The sequence below is a fragment of the Halichoeres trimaculatus genome, unplaced genomic scaffold, assembly GCF_033239565.1.
Source record: "Halichoeres trimaculatus isolate MK-OKI-2021-1 unplaced genomic scaffold, fHalTri1.1 fHalTri1_scaffold_18, whole genome shotgun sequence".
Taxonomy (NCBI): Eukaryota; Metazoa; Chordata; class Actinopteri; order Labriformes; family Labridae; genus Halichoeres; species Halichoeres trimaculatus.
This window is the reverse complement of record NW_027437196.1, coordinates 10,548,011-10,569,853: the sequence shown is the minus strand read 5'-3', so window position 1 is coordinate 10,569,853 and position 21,843 is coordinate 10,548,011. Positions and strand designations below refer to the sequence as shown.

Sequence of the window (21,843 nt, the reverse complement as noted above, 5' to 3'; positions counted from 1 at the left end):
GCAGATTTTTTTGGACTCTTTTCAAGCAGAACAGGCATCATTTTTGTCTATTGTCTTAGGCCTGAACCATATGTATATGGATATTTTTTTGATCGGATATCTTTATCCTCGTTTAAAAAAAAATCTCTGTCCACACCACAGAAATATCCCTTTTCATACGAAGAGGCCAAACTGAAAACGATCGCCTCTGAAGCCTGCAATGCCATGCCTGGCCGATAAGTGGCAGGTTAGCAAAATGTGAAAACCATAGAAGAAGAACGTTATGAGCATGCGCAGTCAAACACAGTGACTTGTTGCTAGGCGATTGACGTCATTGCGTCAACACCAGCTCCGTTTAACACCGCTACACGAATCCGCTCCACTGGATATTTTTTCATTTCTTTACTTTTTTATCCGTTTTTAAAAATCTCTGTTTATGTGGGTGAAATCACCGTGTTTGTGTGGTTGAGAGGCCCAATTGGAGAGAAAAATGTGCGTTTAGGAATATATCCATATACGTGTGGTTCAGGCCTTAAAAAAGAACATTTTTTGGACATGTCAGGTGAATGTGGCTCATATTACATCTAACAAAAAGTTATTTCTTAGAAAAAAAAAAAAAACAAAACATAAACACTTGCTTTGATGTCAGTTTTTGCAGTGTGAAAAGCCCAGGCAGGGAGAGCATCAGCAAAGACCCCCAAAAGTTTCAGAACAGAACGATCATCATTGCAAATTCATTTGACAATGGCACATGTACAGTATGTACATTAAAGAGACAAGGGGGTGTGCTCTGCCTGCCTCAGGCCTTGGAGGTCCAAGAGCAGAGCTGTAATTCCAAATTTAACTAAATACTCGCAAACTGTCAATCCAGACAGAAGACGTTTTCTTAGGACACATTATGAGATAATCTAAAGAGGCGAGAAGTCATGGTCTTAGTTTGTTCAGTTTAATAGAAACAGCGATCATTCAATGTCTAGAGAAAGTCTTTCTGGTGTGACTCTGAACCTCATGTTGCCATAGTCATGCTCAAGACGAAGTTTACAGGAGCGCAGATGGCCTAACGGTTTATGTCGTGCTCCATGAAGTTTGCCCCCGCATAGGTGGCCTGGGTTTGAATCCAGTCTGTGGCCTCTTTCCTGCATGTCACTCCCCACTCTCGCCCTGTTTCCTCCACTATCAACCGTCTTCTCTCTTATCCAATTAAAGGCATAAAAGCCCAAAAGTAACTTTAAAAAAAAGATGAAGTTTAAAATACAGGAGTCTTTGTCACTTTAAAACAGCTAATTTGGGCCATAGATGGTCTAGCAGTCTCAGTCCAGCCCCATGAAGTTCACTCTTGAGTGAGTGGCCAGGGTTCGAATCCAGCCTGTGGCCTGTTTCCCACACGTCATTCCCCACTCTTACCCTGTTTCCTACTCTATCCCACTCGATTAAAGGTATAAAAAGCCTGAAAATTAACTTAAAATACCCTATTTGTGTGTTGATTTTGGCGCCTTTTTTGTTTGTGTAGTTTTCAGACTTATGGATGTAATGTATTTGATTTTAATGGAAACTTTTAACTAAATGTCTCTCCTCTTTGTGTTCTGTATGCTTTAAGCAAGCATTAGCTCTGACAACAACTCGTCATGTACCCTCAAACTGCACCCACCCTGATGACAGAAAAGCAGCAGCTTCTTATGAATGATCTCCAAATCAAAGCCTCAGCTGGGGAGCGTCTAAACCCACCAAATACACAGAGGAAATCTCCTCTGGGGTTGTTTGTCGGCTTACCGCTGCTTGTCTATGAGTGTTGGACAGAATCCCGTGGATCTTCACTTTTTCCTTGTCCATCTGGTCAATATTTACCCACAAGTCCTTGCTCATAGGATCCGAGGGGCCGTATGTTTTTGACGTGTAGTAATCATGGTCTGTGTCCTCCTGGGGAAGAAGAAACAAAGTTATTGTGAAGAATGTAATAAAGCGGGTATTGTTGTGGTGCGTTGTGATTTAAGCTGCAGCAGTATGAGCTGTTACTACACACTGTGCTGAATGTGTAAACACATATTTGTAAGGACACATTTCTGCTCTGCTGCCGTGAGCTCAAATGAAATCTAATCACAAGCCGCGATCAGATTTTTGGCCCCTACACAGACACGTATGGAAAATCAAAGCGTTTTTAATTTGGCTGCAAAACAAATCTGTGTCTAAATTAGATTATATTAGAATACAATTGCTTCCATTATGTGTGCATTCACTGAGCGGTTTTCATTAAGGCACAATCAGTACAAGAGTTGGTTTGAATGTCTGCTAATCAAATTAAAAAAGCCAAGAAAACCCATTAACCTCCTCCGCTTTTACGTTGAAACAAGCCTCCAGACTGCACAGTCAGGATTACAACAGAAACATTCGTGGACTTTTATAAGCTTTGTGGGAGCGGCCGCTCTGCTTTTATTGTTTCCTGTGTGGAATGAGGAAGAATGCTTGTGTCTTGTTTGTCTCTTGAGATACCTTACAGCTGTTCTTTTATCTAAAAACATGTGTAAAGTGAGAGTTTTGCCGGATAGGAAGACAGGGAGCTGTTCGCTGTGATCTCACGCAGCTCTGATTCTTTGATGTACGCGCTAACGTGCGCCTGTTGTCAAAAGGCCGCGAGACAAACATTAATTAAAGCACAATCCATTCCTATTTTGTTCGTTTTGCTTCAAGGATTCTTATTTCCCTTGGCGAGTTAATCTCTCATACCTCTACATATCATCCAGGCAAGACAGTGAGATTATGTTTCAGGCTTAGTGAAGCCTCCGTGGGATTGATAAATATCAGGAATCCAAATGGGGTTCAGCCATGTAGGTGGTGTTACTTTTGATTAATTTGAAGATTTAGGCAAACATCACCAGAAGCCTTTCATCGCAGCTTAAAGAGCAGACAAATCGTGTCAGGGCACAAAAAGCCCCACCAGGCAGCCTGAGTCAGCACTTTGCTCTCAGAATAGGAAAACAAGGGCGCTTGTAAAAAGCAGCAGACACACAAACGAAGGAGCCGTAAAGCTTCCTCTTAATCAGCACAAGATGTTTTCTGCCTCTGCCGGGCGGAGGGAGGACGGATGGAGGGAGACGGCGGCTCCCACTGGAGGTGAGGGAGCCCAGCTGGTGGTTGCCCCCCCCCTCAGGGGAGAGGTTGGGCTGAGCGCCATCGTCCAGCTGGGTGTAGGTGGACTTGAAGCTGTGAAAAGACCGGCGCAGGGTGTTCCAGCAGACAAACAGTCTCACACACGTATTAAAAATACACATTTATAAGCGGGAGATTTGGCGGGTGGTGGAGAAAGGAGGCGCTGCTTGCCAAAAGTGCCAGAAAGTAAAGTGTGATACTCGATATTGACGTGTGAAAATACAAACTTGGTGTGAAATCTGCGGCTGCTGCTTTTCTGGCTCTGTTTTGAACTGCTTTAACACTGTCGACTTGGAATCTGTTCAGCTATTTATAAAGTTGGTGTGGTGCAAAAGGAGCGCTGCTGGGATGATGTGTTTTTACAGGCCTCATAGGAGGTAAGCTTAGCTCTGGTTCCTTTGATAAACTGATTTTTCCATCAGACTCTGGGTTATTAAATGATACATATCATAACACAGCTTCAGTTTCATTTCAATGGTAAAAACTGGACATGAAACAGAGGAAGCTAACTGTGCACCTCATAGTTGCTCGCATGATGAACAGCTAAGAAAAAAGAGGAGAGTGACCAAGCTACTCAATGTATTTGTGCAAGCGCATTTTGAACATAGACTGTTTAATAAATGAACCTTGGGTGCATCTCAATGCGTTTACTTCGTGCTTCCTCCGTCCTATCTCCTCTGCGGCACCGGGAGAACTTTCCCAGTGGCCATTTTGAAGACTGTCCCAAAGCGATAATTGCACTCAGAGGAGAAGAGAGAGGATGGAGGAGACTGATCAGAGGAGCTATGATCGAGGAAACACGAGAACTGGCTTTGCGGAAGTCTTTTTACTGACAGACACGCCCCCATATTGAATATCACTCTCAGCGGCTCAGACTTCTCTACATGAAACTTCACAAACACAACAGAGTTTAATGAGAGAAAAGACGAGCTCAAAACAGGCACAGAGGATCGTTCAGAAGCTGATCATAAATCTGGTAATAAAGTGTTTGTTGTGAGTTTAAAGCACAAAACACTGAACACAACTATCATCAAATCAATTTAACAGAAGATTAATACAGAAAACTGACTAATGAATAATATCTTCCTGAGACACAATACAGTGGGTTATATTAATAAGCTTCAGAGTTCACGATCAGATGGCTCTAGATAAAAGCTAAATAATTTATTAATAATCTCACAACTTCGTATTTTACTTGTAAAGTCATCTGTGTGCTTCTAAACAGCACAAAGAATAAACAGAGAGCAGGTTTTCTTCATGGTTATGTGTTTTATAAACAGGTTAAAGGAACAGACAAAGCTCTGTTACTGTTTATGTTTGATCAGAGTTATTACAGCGCACATGCCCAGACGCACAAACAGCTGTTAGAGCTGACTGATCCAGAGGTGATCAGCTGATGCCGTCATCACTGAAACACGTCGCTTCATGTGACGCTCCCGAAGAGAGGATGTCCCATTGCTCTAAAAACGAATCTCCTCCATCCTCTCTCCTCTCTTCATTTCCTCGCGTCTCTCCCATGCATCTCTGGTGGGAGGGGCTAAGACGCAAGAGAACGACGCAAGTGGAGGAAGGATGGATGGAACTTTGGAGCTTTGAGATGCACCCATAGTCTTCGATAGGTCACCTGCCTGTTTCATAAATGGAGTTCTGAAGCAATTTGGCTGCCTCGGCTGTATTTGAAAGGGGGCAGGCTTTGAGTTTCAACACTAACAGCTTTAATGATAAAAATAATAATAAACTCAACATAAATATCACTTTTGTGTCATAAAATGCTGTGCAAAATGAAATGAACAGTTAAATAAGCATATTGTGATTGTCACGCAACACTTTAGTCTTACTTTAATGTTATACTCCCTTTCAGCAGATTGTCTTTTACAATTTGGTGTTAGTTGCAGGTTTGTACGATAATCTGTTACCTGACAGTGTTGAAAATTATGACGACCCAGTACATATTTCATATTCCAGATCTTAGTATCTAGAATATTGCCAGGATCTGGATCATACTTTTACATCCGTCAGAAATTATGATGACCTTGTCTTGTATTGTTTTGCAAAGCAATCCAACCATTTATCGCGGAGTTATAGACACATATGGTGAAAACGTCTCTATCTCACAATGATAAAGAATCCTTTAAAAAAAAAACCTGGATCCAGACGGTGATCCAGATCACTTCCGAAATTTGACCCCTTCTTCCTTATCCCATTTTGAACATTTCCTGAAAATTTCACCAAGATCTGTTTGTTACTTTTTGAGTTATGTTGTTCACAGACAAACTCTCCCCAAAAAATAACCGTCCTTTGCGGAGGTAATAAAAGCATTAACACAGATTTAAAAAAAAAAAAAAAAAGTCAAGATCCTGCCCATGTACTCTGAGAGAAAAAAGTTGAAGGTAAAATAAAATAAAGGCAGCATTTCAATGATTAAAACACCCTCAGCTTGAATCTCCAGTAAAAGCACATCAATAAAAATGTGCCTTTAAAACAGATTTAACAGAGGACAAAGAGTCTGACATTCTGATCTCCTCAGGCAGGTTTTATCCACAGGGTGGAAGCTCTGACGGAGAAGGTCCGATCACCTTTGGTTCTCAGCTTTGACTTTGGGGCAGCGAGCAGAGCCTTGGCTGAGGACCTCAGGAGTGCAGAGCAGGTGAATCGAAGGAAAGCACAGAGAAAACTGAGTCGAGTTTGTCCACAAATGTCAAAAAGAAGATGTAGTTAGTATTGTAGCTAGTATTGTGTGGTGACTTCTTAAAACAGCGTACCAAGTCTTACTTGTACACTGTGTTGAAACGGAACGGAGAAATCCAAATATCCTGCCACTTCATGAATGGCATTTTTTCTGCCTTCAAAGCATAAAAACAATGTGAATTCACTCTGTGTCTGAAGCTCATCACAAATTCACTCCCATCTCTGTCTGAGACATTTAGTCAAGCTGCCCACCACATTAATATTGCATCAATCTGAGACCTGAATATCTTATGCCGACACATTTTCTCTTCTAAAAGACCCCTCCACAAAAGAAGGAGTGAATAAAGAGATTTATGACTTGACTTTCATAGTCATTCTTGTTTTTTTCAATTTGAGGAAATATACGTTTTAGAAATGTTTGCAGCGGCTGACGAAAGACTTCTCTGGCTGTGAATGCTTCTTAGAAAAATAAGAGAAAAACATAATCCTGTCAACTGCAACGATGTCTCTGCTCCTGAGAAAACACACTTTCATGTATGCGAGCGGAGCTTAGAGTAAATGTTCCAATGTGTTAGAATTAAGCTGCATGTCAGCGAAATACTCACACACACACACACTCTCACACACACACACACACACACATTCAGAGCAGAATACACAGTTAAAGCAGACTGTTTGAAAAAGCACTTTGAAAACGCCATCTCCCATGTTTGCTGCTCTTTATCAGCTGATAATGTCTGTGATCCATTATTCATCACTCTGTGTCTTCTCCTGCATTGGGGCTGCTCAATGGCACTGGTGTGTTTTTGTGTTACTGTATTACACTGCTGAATCAGCTGACTTCACATCCCTTTGGTAGAAGTAAAGATACTCATGTTTGATCTTAAGAGCCTGTATGCACATCCAGTCATTACACAAACGAGACCATTAACCATAGCGTACCGTGACAGAACAGCGTGTTTGAACTTAGCCTTATGCCTGAAATTAGGGATGGGTACCTTTTGCATTTGAAACGATACGTTATCGATGCCCGATATCTGGCAATCGGTACCGGTACTCCACGGTACCAATTTTCAGTACTTTTTTGTGTCCAATATCAATTTGTTTAATAACATTTTTTTATTTTTGATTCAACATATTTATTCTTCAATATGTAAATGTTGTGTTCATGTCTAGCATGGAAAATCACCTACTCTTCCACTCCCTCACAGTCATGAGGATGCATTTAGGTACCTGAACATAGTACCTTTTGACTTTACGTGAATCGGTATCCGGTACTTTTGGCAGAATTCGATCGGCACATATAAAAGTACCTCATTCGGTACCCATCCCTACCTGAAATACACCAGATACGTCTGCAGTGCGACTTTGTTGCACTGCGTCTTGACTGCGTTTGTCAACTTACACCGGCTGCGTGTTTAGTTCAACAAGCAGCGTGACTGACGGACAGATGGAGTCACAGACAGAGAAGTTCCTGCGCCTCCCACTCCATTGATAAGTCGCTCTTTATTCATGTTGGGCTGTAAAACCTCGACCTGTTGACTCCTGGTCTGGCTCCACTCATACCATCCATTTATCATCCCAGTCAAGCTAAATACAAACTGATTGTGACGGGGTGTTTTTTATTTTGAAAGTAACTGGGTGTTTAAAGGTAGTTTCTGGTCATGACTTCCTGCCCCGCTCAATCTTTCCTACACTGAATTTATGGATTACCAATAGGATGGCTGCGTATTACCTGGGACATGACAGACCAGCCACAAACTCGTACTAAATTTTCTGTATATCTCAACACCATCGTACCCTAAGTGTCCATTCTTTTCACACATTTCATCACAAATGTACGGCACCAGCACAAAGTCCGCCATCCTTTAAAACAGCCCTACAGATGCAGTGATACTGCCGTTAGCACCTGTAATGGTGGTATAATTGTAATAGCGTTAACCTGCCTCATGCATACTGCTGATCAATTTTTTTTTACAAACAGTCTGTTTTCATCGCCTAAAACTGAACATACGTTCTGGCCCTTATTGTTCCTGAGAATGATCCAAAATCCAAAATGCATACATACAAAACCTCACAGCTGTAAGTTGATTATGTTAAAGGAATTAAAGGAACATCACAAAAACTTATTGCTTATTGCTCTTGTTAAGTCATTGGCTGCTATTGGCCCCTTTAGACAAACCGGTCCATCAATATCAGGCTTGTAAACCAGTGTACTGACAAACTGACCCTGCAAGTGGCAGTGGTGCTCTCTTTGGATGAGAGATTAGCATAGATTATCAAAAGAAGCTGCAAGATGACAAGAGAGACAATGGTGAAACTGACAAGTTCAGGCAGCTCACACTTGAGCAGAGAATGTGTTGCAATAATTAAAAAAGACGACGGAGATCAGGGAGAAGATCAAAGGATGGAGCTTCGAAGACTAGAGCTGAAAACTTATCAAAGCTCAATTTCTACCTTTTTTTTCTTTATCAAAAACAAGTGTTTTTGGTGAAACCTGCCTGTGTCCTACTGATGATAACTAAAGAACAGAAAAAGGTAAAAGCAAACTTTTTTTTCCTGATAAAAAGGAGAGACTTCTCTTTCTTTGGGCTTTCTTTGGGAAGTTTTCAATGTGTCATAAAACACAACTTTCTGTGGATCTCGATAGATCGGTCAAAATGCTCTGTAAATGGCTGGCAGCCAATGAGTTCAGCAGCCTGTTAGGGGGGTACAAGATTTGGGCTTCTACAGGTTATGGATGTCCTCGAACTGAATGATATATTAGCAAAAATCTGTTGACCTGTTGTTCTACCTTTGAATATTCTAAAGTGACTCATGTCCGAGTTGTTGAAACCCGTACTGCATGAATTATCTAACAATTATTTTTAAAAAATTGTTTTTGTGTTTCTTTTTTGCATTCTTACAGAAGCTAAATTGAGTGGAGATTGTTAATTTGAATATAGCACACACAATAGTTATAACTAAGTTACATTATATCTATGAATATGAGATGTTCACCTTCTGACCAACATAGTGGGACAAAATTTATCCGATACGATTCTTGGTACGTGTAAGATAGAAACCAAAAGGAAATGGCAGGAAACAATTGTCATTTCAGCTGCATCAAGACCTGATGGCGTATGTTGCAAATTTGCAATAATAGGCATCAAGGGGTTAAACCCCCTTTTTACTGACCAATCTGAGCTAGGGATGCACTGATCCAATTCTGGTGTTGGGTATCAGTTTGAAACAGACTCAAAAAGCTAGATCAGATATCCATGACAAAGGGCCGATCTATTAAGCAAATCAACAAGTAAAACAAACTAGTAACTCTGGTGTCCAGTAGTGAGGATGTGGTTGATCAAATCTGCCCATTGCTAACAAAGACCATCTCCAATGTAACTCAGTTAACTCAGTGCATCAAGTAATTATGAAACTTTTTCATACTGAAGTTCAAGCTTGTTTTTCTTTACATTTCTTTACATTTTCTTTACAGAGCCTGAAAATGTGGGTTGATCCCTGTTGATGTTCAGCAGTAATCTAACCCAGAGGATTTTTAAACTGACAAACATCCAACTACTGGTGGTGTATTTTTCTTAAATAATAAAAAATGCGATGTGGTAACTTCAATAAGCTGAAGCCAGGCTGCTGATACATAATTCAAGGTGTTCAGGTCTCTGGTTTTAGATCTTTTGCACTGCCTTCGCGAGCAGTCTTCAGGGTTCAGACAGAATGTGCTCGAATTTCAAAGTCGAGTTCAGAGATGTCGAGCTCACAACACAAACTCACAACCTCTGCTGTCTCTGTTCATATGCAGACTGCACATCTACAAGCTGGCCAACCAACCATCGAAAAAACAAGATTGACTGAAGAGGATCATTCAAAGTCAAAGAGTAGAACAGCAGACTGAAATTTATGAACCATAAGTTCATCTTAAGAGCAGCTCCAGGCTGCAGCAGCTAGCGTAACAGAGTTTTAACACTCAACAACATAAAGACAGTCTTCTCTTTCCAAACATAATATCCTCTGGGACGCTTTTAACAAACTTGACTAACTGAGACACAAAACAAACAAAGGGAGGGGGGAAAAAAACTCATTTACATTCATGGCAGGTTTAGAATATGGAGTGTGTTGGGGGTAAAAGCAGCTCTGGGAATCGAGAGCAGGAAAGGAGAATTAGCAAGCTGCCTCGCCGTGTGAATCCTCTCCCTAAAGAAATCCCCAAATAAACAGTGACTTATGCGAAGAATGTGAGTCCCTAAGAGTCTCCACTGCAAAACACACACTTTTTAAGACACATCAAAGCAAGATGTACAAACAACAACCCACGAACACCAACCTGACTCATGTATCGGTGTTTAAATTATCAGAACAGGCTGTTCTTTACTGTAGGTGAGAACAACCAGGTGTGAAAATGACACCATCAAATGTTCACATCATATCAAGGCAACATGAGGACGTGTGTGTATGTGTGTGTGTGTGTTTACCTCATTTGTGATGCCAACTGGTGTTGCAATATGAAAGGAACAGTCTGTAAAATTTATCATCCAGGTGACAACCATGTGTTGTTTCTGTGGTTTATCAGGACAGTGCACTGGGAAAACCTTTGACACAGTTTCTATGAGAACATAAAGTCAGAGCTTCTTCTCTGCTCTGCTGATATTTAAGCATAGGCCTCTCTTGTCAAAGTCATTAGGAAAAAACAGACTTTGGTTTCATAGTTTCTTACTTAAGCCTGGCGAAAGTAGTGCCCTCTAATGGCTACACTCGCTATGACGTTTATGAAACAAGAGGGTCTGCATTGGTTTAGAATACCTCACCTTACCTAACACAAGTTCATGAGTTCATCAGGCCAATCAGTATCAAGTTTTTTCCACAACCGTGTTTTAAACATGCCATTTTTTAGGAAGGTCCAAGAGGGTGTATGAGACCAATACCCTTGTGGTGAAGGTGAACCAACTTAATGGAGATTTTGAAGTTCATTTATTGTAATATTTAAAGGAAGTGGCTCGCAGACATCTGCTGACATCTGACTCATGACATTGATTTGATAAGGGAAGTGTTCGGCTGCGCTCAGCATAAAATCGAGACATGAAACTTATTTTTCTGTTGACCTCAGATGAACTGTAAGACGTCTTCTTGTTTATCTTTCTGTATACACACAGGCAACGAATAGACCCTTGTTGAGCTACTTTGCAGACTGTGCAACCCTCTGTTTTTCTTGGAAAGAATTAAGACAAGACAAAGGCACTTTACCGACCTAAAATTTCCAACACACTAATTTCTCATAGATGGAGGACAGCGGCAATGGTGGTATGTTTTGTACTGTTTGCTGGCATTTCCTGAAAAACTCGATCATCAAGGAGAAATTGTTGTTCATAGTGACTGACAACTAACAAAAACAAGTACCCGACTTCTTTGACTAAGGCCAAAGTCATTTGCTTGCACATGCAGACAGATAAAAACAGCCAAAATACACCAGATGTGTCACCACTTCTTCACGGGACAGGACCTCATAGGTTTCTATTCAAGTCATTGTGTCCATTGTGCCACATTACCTCCAATCTGTTGTGTTCTGGCTGCATCTTAGCACCAGCAGGTTGAATTTGATGCACAAGCCTTTCTTTTTTTTCACATCATCAGCACATAAACCACCTCAAACTGCCAACTGACTGAGGTTGCTAGGTGCCGCCCTGTTGGCTATGGCTGCCTTTTACAGCAGCTCTCTCTTCTTTGTCTGTTTCTTGTAATTTTTTCATCTCTTTTTCGTTATCTTTGTATTTGGAGTGGATCATTACTTTGGTGTCCATGACCAACAAATGAGCCATACAAACTTTTTGGTGCCTTTAGTGATATTTTTACTACTTTTTCCCCTGTGTTTGTCTGGAGATCCTACATGTAACCATGGCTGCATTGTTTACATGTGAATTCAGCTGTTAGCAGCCTGTGGCATGTCAAAGCTAACTGGTGTAAGGCCTGATGTCTTCCTACAAGGTGAGGAGAAGGAGGTGAGAACAACGTGCTGGTTCTCAGGTGTGAGCTAAGTGACAACATTGACCTGTCCTTCCATCCATCGTTATTGGGAACGTACGATCTATCTCCGATAAGATGGACAAGCTAGCTGTGCTAACCCAGCAACAGAGGGAATAACAGAGAGCAGAGTAGCATCATGCTATTCACAAACATGGCTAACGGAGCTAACATCAGACACCAACACCACATTGGAAGAGCTTCACCTGCTCTGAGCAGACAGGATCCAGGAGACAGAGACTGAACAGACTGCTGAAGAAGCTCAGTCCTGGACCCTGTGGAGGTGGAGACTGGCTGAACTGGACAATGATGAACAATGTGTCATCATCTATTTTCTTATGGACCTTTTTGCACTTTCTATGCACTTTCTTACTTTTGTTGTCTTGATTGCTGCTGAGACTTCAATTTCGTTGTACTTGGTACAATGACAATAAAGTTCTATTCTATTCTATTCCATTCTATTCTATTAAAAAATGGCACAACAGGTTATACCAGGCCAGGAATCATCAGGTTTGAGGTTTTACAGCCCAACATGAATGAGGAGAGGATGATCATTAGGGTGGAAACCGAGCTGTCTGGCTGTCCTGCGACGTGCCAGACTGAACATGCAGTCGGTGTCACTTGACAGTTAAGTGACCACGCAGTCAACACACAAAGAAGCAGAGGAATGGCCACAGATCTAGTGTGTTCCTGGCGAAGATCACGGTGCCCAAACAACCCCCAAAAACACCATGTAAGCATATATAACTGTTAACAACCTGCATTTTTCTAGCGGCCAGCAAAAGGCAATTTACACTGTTTATGACAATAAATCTGATTCTAAGAAGGTAGATCTTCTTCAACCCAGACAGAAAAGTCCTAAAAGGTTTCTCAAGTCAATCAAAGTTTGTTGATCGGAGACTATTTTATTGTATCAGTATCTAAAGAATATTAAGTATAAAACCATAAATAAATGAGCAGCTGCAGATGAGCTTCCTCCATGCTTATACAAACACAACATTGCATAAGTTCCAGATAAAATTGAGCAACCCAAACCGTCACTTGACTCAAACAGCTGTTGGTTTTGAAACGTGTGGGAACATAAAACCAGGCTTTGATCCAAGACAAAGGTGAGACACCTTCTTCAAACCACGACTAAACTATCACAACAAAAACAAAACCGTTAAACTGAGCAACGACTGGTGACGTGTCTGGACGAGCACAAGCTCTGCCCTACCTGAACAAAAGAAACCGTGAAGAATCTCAGATTAAATCAGTGACACAGATGTGCTCCCGACATTTGTTCCATCTTTTCTTGTTTCTACCTCAGAGTGACCTGAAAAAACAGGGAGGCTGTTTAATCTACTTTAATGTTCTGGAGAGCTGACACAGTGAGTCACAGTCATTGAGGGCGTCAGACAGTCTGCTGTTAAGACCACAGTTATAAACCTGCATGTATAAGGTGAGACAAACTATTGTTAGAAACTCCTTTCAATGGCACCAGAAAACCCAAACACAGACAGACTCTGAGGGAGAGATATTAGCTCCTGTTTTTAACACAACTCTGACAGATCAATACTTTTAATAGAGTTATAACTTAATGTGAAATACATTAATTAATCAGTTTTTTACTTAAAATCTGGCAGCTGTGTTTGTATAGTGCAAATAAAATGTTAGGCAACAGCCATTTAGCTTAGCTCAGCATTAATAGTGGTAACATAGGTTGTTTGTTTCTAAGTAAAAAAGTCACTAAAAAGACTGTACCTTCTTAAATAATGAGGTTAAATGAAGCTAAATGATGAAATTAAATAAATAACCTAGATTATTTCAAGCAGACAAAAAGTCAACTTTGGCCGACAGAACATCAGCCACTTTTAACACCACCTTCTATTAGCTGGTAGCTCTACGCATCCAGTTAAAAGATGACAAAATATACTATAAATTATGATTCTACATAGCCTGCCTACTGCTGCTGTTCTTGGCGTTCCAAATATTGACATGAAATAAAAAGGAGAGGTGTGCTCTACCTGCCAAAGGGTTTAGCATTCTATATAGGCACATGGAAGGGCAGGGAGCTGCCAGAGCAGAGCCATATCACCAAGTTAAAGTCACTGCATGTGAATAATTCAGTCTTTTGATAAGAGCGGTCCTGACTAAACTGCTTTTTAGTTGAATAAGCCCAAGATTAGACCCGCTTCTGGCTAGTTCTGTACAAAAATAACAAAATGTACTTGAAGCTCCTTAACAGACAGTCATATCATGTTTTTATAGAAATACATCAATTATTGGTTTCAAAGTGTTACAAACCAGACTCTTTTATGTATTTTTGTTATTTTTGTAGAGATAATTAGACTTCAAACTTACTGGTTCCTTTCTGTTTTCAGTCTTTAAGCTACGCTAACCATAAATGCAACATCATTTCGTCAACACCCCACAGCTCTCAATTCCCACTAAGCAAAGAGACTTTCAAAGGACGTCCTTTCACCATCATTTTTGGACATCTAACTTTGATTCTCCTGAAAGTGCAGATTGGCATTCTTATTGTTTTTATATGCTTTTATACTACTTTTAGTTTCTGTGCATAACTACAGTCCAATTTCAGAGGGTGGCATGTTTCGGTTCATTTTCTCACCCAATAGCTTCATTTGATTTTCTCAGCAGTAGATGGTAACTGTAAATACATACAAAGGCGTTACACATTTCCACTTCAAACCTCCTGCTGAGCCAAATGAAGTTACAAGAAGATCAACCAGTACAGGATCACAAAACACAATTTTAGAATGAAAACAGGAAATGTAAACAAACAACATATTACTTTTATTAAAAACTAATGTTTGAAATTAGACATCCAAAAATGGAGGACATTATTTGAAGACATCCAGAATTGGCAAAAGTGGTTTTGGTTTTTTATCAAACGTCTAATGTTAAGTGGGTTACTATGAGTTTTTTTGCTGGCTGTAACACCAAAATAAAAGAGTAACTAATCCCATCACAACTGATTTCTTGCAATAGTCTTATTCATCTGAAGCAAAGGGGAGCCAGAGTAATCTGTTTCTACATAGGCTACAGTTTCAACAGGAGTTTTTAACTCTTCTCAACAGTAAATCTGTTTGCAAATCATGAACCCAACATACTTCATTCCAGGATGAGTGCTCTAGAAAAGGTGACACAAAATAACTCAAAGAAACATGGACACAAGGTCCCTCAGCTGTCCCCTCACTCTTCAGCTGACAGATCTTTAAACCTTTCAGCTCACTGCCGAGGGCAGAAATTTAGCTTGACTGTCTCTGCCCTCTCTATGTGACGGCTTTTCCCATGTCAACAAAGAGTAGATGGACGGTGAGGGAATGTGTGTGTGTGAGTGTGTGTGTGTTGGGTAATGACAGGAGGAATGACAGGGTGTTTGTGCTGTGGACTGCTTTGCCATCCGGTGCAAAACAAATGAGCCTCAGAGGGCAACAACAATGAGGGAGGACATGCTTGTGAGATTGTTTGTGTGGAGAGCACATTGCTGTTCCGGCATGTGTGTGTGTGTGTGTGTGTGTGTGTGTGTGAGTGCGTGTGTGTGAGAGTGTGTGTGTGTGTGTGTGTGTGTGTGTGTGTGTGTGTTTACAGCTGACAATCAAAGCTTACACCCCTCCTCGCTGAGAGGCATGGGGCTGTGAACCTGAGATGATTAGAAGCCACAGGAAAACTTAACGAGCTGTCTGAACCTGAGCGGCCGCCGACGTTATGACTGAACGCCTCGATGCTGTGCGCGGGCCAAAGGCGCCATAACATGGCGACACGGGCGATGCCTTTCATTTACATAGACTCAAACACGGGCCTAACCCAGCCATTAATCTCCAGCAGCTCCACCACCACCAACCTTCCTGGAACTGCGGGAGGCCGGAGTAATTTCCTGTTCTGGTTGCTCTGAGGTCAAGTTTAAGAGGATCCAGTCTCCTGCAGAAGGTAGATGAGCACCTGAGGGTTGGACTTAATTTGATATAAAATATTAATCCTCAAAGGCCCCTCCTGGTCTTCTTTTCATTACAATACGTCCACTCTTTATGAGAGATTTATAATTGCTCCAGGGATGCGACCAAAAAGTATTTTTAGGTGCAGCTCAAGAGAGGACTTTATCGATTCATCCTCCTTATATTAGTGGGCTTCTTCAGCAGACAGGCAGGTTTACTGGGTGAGCTGCTGAACAATAAAATCTGGTTTAAATCCACTCAGTTGGAAAGGGATAATGGAAAACTTTGATCGAGTTAGCTAATGCGATTGTGATTAGAGTCCCCCCTGTGAGCTGTATCAGATTCAAGACGTCACTTTCTATCCCCATCGTGAAATATATAACACAGAATTATATTACTGGTGTGTAACAAAATGTTTCACTCTCTTCTTTTATATTTGATTTTTTATGACTTTCTGTATCAAAACCTGAAGAATGGTCAGGCTTGAGACAAATTGAAGCCCTGCAACGAACATTGGTGGCCTCTAATTCCCCTCTTCCAACAGTTTCTCTTTTGTTTGGGCGTCTGATGTCTTTAGACGAAATTCATCAATAGCCATGTTACAAAGACACCACTATTAGTGATTTGAAATCAATTAGATTTCAGAGGAAGCTTCTAAAGTAAGTCGCTTTTGCAATGACCCAAGTTAGAATACAGCAGAGTGACAACAACAGTAACCAGCTGCACATAACTTCAAAAACAGGGGTATGAAAAGCATCTCAATCAATGCATTAAAGGACAGATGCTTTGGGGAACTTTCTTCTCTCTCTTATTGGGGAGAAAAATTAATAAACAAGTCGGTATTAAACTGGAAAACCCTGATTTATCAGCCAGGAAATTCAGGGTTCCATCGTAGTGACAAGTATTGTGAAGTTTGTATTTTTCTTTTTTGTGTATAAACATATTATTTTCACTTGATTTGAACTGACACTAACATTGTTGCCATTTTATCGCTACATTTTCTTCAAAGTCTTTCAGCATTTGAGGTTTGACTGATGCTTTTTTTTAAAAAAAAAAGTAAAAACCAAAAAAGCTTTGATGTTGAACTCTAGGACACGGCTTCTAAAAGCAGAATTCATTTGCATTTCTATTTTCCTTTTGCTGGTATTCTTGAATTTTTTGCACAACATTTGAACAGACAGATTTCTGTCACATAAATGAAGCAGGGATTGAAAAAAATCAGAGACATGCCAATTAAATGAAGTCAAAAATGTTCACACGCCCACCAGAGAAGAAAACTTCTCCACAGGAGGACCAATAAAATAATACTATGAAGTCATTAGACCTTCTGTCACTCCTCCAATATTGTGTTAACCTTGATAAGAATTTAGAGTTACTTTTACCGACAGAAAGTTTCCCCAAAGCCAAAGAAACATCACATAACAGAGAAAAATAATCTGAGTCCAGAAGTACAGCAATCCATTATCCCCCATAAACGACTTCCTTTGTTCTGATGACAAAAAAACAACAACAGCAATGATCCCAGCGAGTGTGAATTTATGTGACTCAGCACCCACCTCTATCTGTGAGCTGTTATCTGTGTCCTCTGCAGACAGCAGGCCAGGAAAGCCCTCAGGCTCCACTTGCTCTGGCTCCTGCTCCTGCTCCTGACTGGCCCTGTTACTGTCCATGTTACGAGGTTTGGGAGGAAGCCATCTCCTCCACCGGTGACTGTACAGCTTCACGTCCACGGCTACATCTTCGTCTGCTGTCTGCCCCTGCACGTGTGAGTAAAAGACCCCTGAGGAGACAGAAAAAGGCAATCTGTAAGTGCTGATACAATAATCACACATGACAATAACAATATCCAGATTTTCACTTTAGGAGACTTGAATATCGCAGAGGTAGGGACTTTTCAAGCTATTAATCCTGCTTTGCTCCCTCATAACTCACTGTCTCTGCAGACTTTTTCTCATTGCACAGGGGAGGAAATCTCAGTGCCTGAAACAGATGCACATTAGGAATGACTCAGCAGCCGCCACACAGACCAGTGGGCCACAGACATACACAATCATCCCTGTCCTGTGTCTGAAATGAGATGATGGCGGGAGGTGAAAAATGGAAGAACTGTACATTAATGAAAACAGCGACTGGATAAACTGAGCTTTAGACAGAGCGCTGGATATGTGTGAAATGTGCTGTGTCATTAAAAGAAACGGTCTACAAAACGGAAATGAGACCGGAGAAGAAAGGTATCAAACATGTCCTGAAAACATTCTTCATTGATGTTTGAAACATTAACAAAAAAAAGAGTGGACGACACACCTCTTCTCATTGTAAAAAGTGAAGCCAAACTCCTGCCGACATACTTTCAAGCCGAGACGTGTCCTGAAGTGATCTGGCTGTTAGAGCCATAAAATTCATGTCACAACTCGAAACAATTCCAACCAAATCACTTATTTGAGTTACGATAAAGCACCAAATATCCCAACGGTTTGGAATTCATTATTTTGATTGAATGAGTTCTGATTTTCTAGTTTGACCCATGCCCCATCTGTTATCACCATAGACTGTAAAAAAAAATGGACGTCCGCTTGCACGGCTTGAAGTGAGGTCTCCACAAAAACTGCTCCCCCTGGTGGCTGGCTGCAGTATAGGTTTAAAAATATGGCTCTCCAGTCATTCCAGATGGGCTGTGGTCAAACTTTAAAAAATTATTACACCTTGTCAAAATGTTTCTCACGTCATATTGTTGTGGTGATTTGAAGATATCATTTGGCTATCTTGCATTCAAGTTCTCTTTTTTCTGAAAAGTTTTGTTTTCTTTTGTTATATGAGGTTAAAAACTAGGCTTTACGTAACGTTTAACGATGATTGACAGATGCCATTCTTGTGTATTTTTTTTCAGGAATTGTAAATTATGTCTGGAGGTACAGTCAAGAAGTGATTAAAGTCTCGAAAGAAAAAAAAAAATATTACTTTTTGTCACCCAGCTCCACTCAGATTCTCCCAGAATCCCTAATTGTCTACTGCGCAGACTATGGCTCCAAACTGCTACAATGGTGGCGCCTGAGACAGCGGTATTTTGGCTTCAAAACCGTACAATGATAAATGGCAGAGCCAAGCTGTCCACTCTATATACAGTCTATGTTTATCATGGGGAAAAGTGACTTTATGGCCTCTACTACAGCCAGACACAAGGGGGAGCTCCGAGTGTTTTGGCTTCGCTTCTGGTGAGCTGTCTCGTCATTCCCTTTTAACACAGTTTATGGTTTGATGCGTTACATAGGGTTAGAAAATAATCAAAACAACTCCTTATGACTGTTTCAAGCCAAGTCGGAAGTTTCCAGTTTGGTTCAATAACTCGTGTATTTGTATGTTTGGTTCAAATAACTGTTTATAAACATTTAGTTGTTTGTTTTTTTCTTTTTTTTTTTCTTTTTTTTGGTTGTTTGTTTCAGGGCTGTCAGTTAAACTAGTTTGTAGATCACATGCACCGTCACTGGTACACCAACCTCTTACAATGAAGTCTGTTCTTATTTTACGCTAAATAGTTGTGGTTCAACAGTGATAAAAATGGGATAAACTAAAAAAAAATACTAGATTGTTTTATTAAATTATGTTAATTAGATTATCTTGGAAGTAGGTGATTGAAATACAGAAACTATAAAAAGACCACTATCTGTTCCTGTCAGTTTTACCATGGAAACAAGTGTAAATAAGAAGCAAACAAAACTGAAAACACTGTCCTTTTAATCTAAAAATGAATCAAATTATAGAGTTGATTTATAGCATCATTCATGCTGGTTTTGTCGTCCTCATGTACAATGATGGAGCATGAAGTGCCCCATGACTGAGCTGACAATGGCACTATCACTGTGACAGAAGCTTCAGTAAAAAAAAAAATAAAAACCTGTACTGAATTACATCGTCCAGTCAAATAAACGTTAAGAAACTGAAACCCTAACGTGTTCTCTCACTTGTTCTGTTGGTTTCCTCCAATCATATGGATTAGTGAAACAGCCTGAAGCTGTAGGTATGACTGGAGCAGTCTGTTTATCTGATAGTCCTGTAATGGACTGCAGACTTGTTCCCCTTCCTCAGGCTTACATTTAGCATGCTTGGATAACTGCTCCTTGTGACCCTAATAGGATTAAGCAGTTAAAGACAATTAGGTATAAACTTTATTTTCATAGAGCTTGTCCTAACACAAAGTTTACAAAGTGCCTACACTGTTCCAGCTATGCAAAGTGTTTTGGCTCCAGGTTAGAAAATACTGCTGATTCCTCTACTATAACTCTGTACCGCTTCTTTTTTTATGAGACAGAGGTCCCTGAGTTTAACTAGTAGAGTACGCTTTCCTCTACCTCTTTTCTCTCACGCTCACATTTCTTTCTCCTGGCCATCCTCCTCTCTTCTCTCTCCTTTTTCTGGGCCCCCCAGACCAGTGCTCCTCAGCGGACGGGGAGGAGAGAAAGGTGGTGAAAGCCAGCAAAGGCGCTTCAGATGCTAATTTACCTAAAGTGGAAGCTGACAGATTCACTTTATAATGAGCGTCTGCAGAGCACAGAGGCAAAGAGACCAATCTGCTCTTTCAGATAGGTGTTGATCTACATTGGAGGGATTTAACTGTGCGGACGGTGCAGAGTTTGAAAGAGGACAAAGTGTAATTTGCAGCTAATTGTTTTTGGAGCCAAGGAAGAACAGTTAAAAGTTAGTGCCCACATTCAATAAGTGATGTTAAAGACCATGAACCAGGCCAGAAATCCATGTGCATTAGTGGTCTATGACTTGAATTTAATATCCACTTTTTGGCTAATTACTTAACTGGCTTGCATGGCTTGAATGATATATCAAACGTTAAGGATCTATGACGGGGAGTGTTCATGCTTAATTACTCAGGGGCCCAGCCTTCTTACATGCATCTCCAAATGTTGGCAAACCAAAGCACACAATTGCAGCCTCTATTTTTGGGCTGGTGGTGGATTGATTAAGTTTTAAGGGCCATCAATTCAAGTCTTCCACTTCACCAAAACAATACTCGGTTACTAGGTTACTCAGTCTTACTCATTTTTTTGCAGATTTGCATGTCCTCTACTCTGTGTTCAGTCTTTTATGCTGTGTCTTTTATACCTTTTGTTGAGCTCTGAACTGGCCTGGTGCTTCACAAATAAACTCACTCACCTTCCCTTACATCTGAATCCTCTTTCAAATAAAGGTCCTGAAAACCAATTTCCTCAACAAGCTTCTCCTGAAACACTTACATGAACAATGTCTGTGAAATGTTTGGTTGGTGACTCTCTTTCTCTCTGGTTTGGAAATGTTTCATAACTTACTATTTTTTGGAATAAAGAAGTCGGTAAAAGAATAAAAATTAAAGAGCAGTTGTGAAAATAAGTCCTATTTTTGTCCTCTGGGCTAACTTTGCTGCCTGACAAATGAATCATACAGTACTTATGTTTTTATTTCAAAAAGACATTTTGTATTGTTAGATTAAAAGGAGACCGAATATCTTTGTTAAAAGAAAAAAACGCAGTGCATTTTACATCTGATGGTACTTTCCCTTGGTTTGTAAGCTGTAAACCAAGCTAGCTAGCAGTGTAAAATCCTGCTATTCACACAATATTTAACTGTTAAGGTTTTTCTAAACCCCTAGTGATGGTAAAACTACATTTAACCAACAAAAATAGCATATAATTCCTTAAGGTGGAAAATAACTGTTTCATAAAAGCCACACATGCTAAAGAAAGAAAGTGCTGACTCATACAGCTAATCACCAGCTTTCAGCTATGTTAGCTCAAAACTCACTGAACCAGTGACTCAGCTAAATGAATACAGAGCAATTATACCCTGCTTACACCATCTAAAAACTGCAATGAAAGCACACCTTACAAAAGCAGAAGCAGGCTCATAATCCAGGGACAGAAAATGCTGAGACTTATGGCACAGAATGCTTAAGTGTCAGCTTCCAGCTATGCTAGCTAACATGTAGCTCAGTTAGACTTGTAGTTCAATGGAGACACGTTTACATCCTGTAGACATTACTGAACATTTTGAGGTGGAGGGGAGAGATTACTTACAGACATAAAAAAACAAGCAGGGA

At 40.5% G+C, this 21,843-nt stretch overlaps 1 protein-coding gene across 2 annotated transcripts in view; it reads right to left on the bottom strand.

Annotated features, from left to right (window-relative positions):
- plxdc2b (plexin domain containing 2b) overlaps window positions 1-21,843 on the bottom strand; it is a 120,553-nt gene that overhangs the window by 55,560 nt on the left and 43,150 nt on the right. For both annotated transcript variants that reach the window (XM_074693804.1, XM_074693803.1), the window contains exons 2-3: window positions 17,318-17,541; window positions 1,750-1,896 (exon numbers count right to left, since the gene is read on the bottom strand). In XM_074693804.1, coding sequence (XP_074549905.1) covers window positions 1,750-1,896; window positions 17,318-17,431 — 261 coding nt within the window. In that variant the 5' untranslated portion in view covers window positions 17,432-17,541. The remainder of the gene's footprint in view (window positions 1-1,749; window positions 1,897-17,317; window positions 17,542-21,843) is intronic.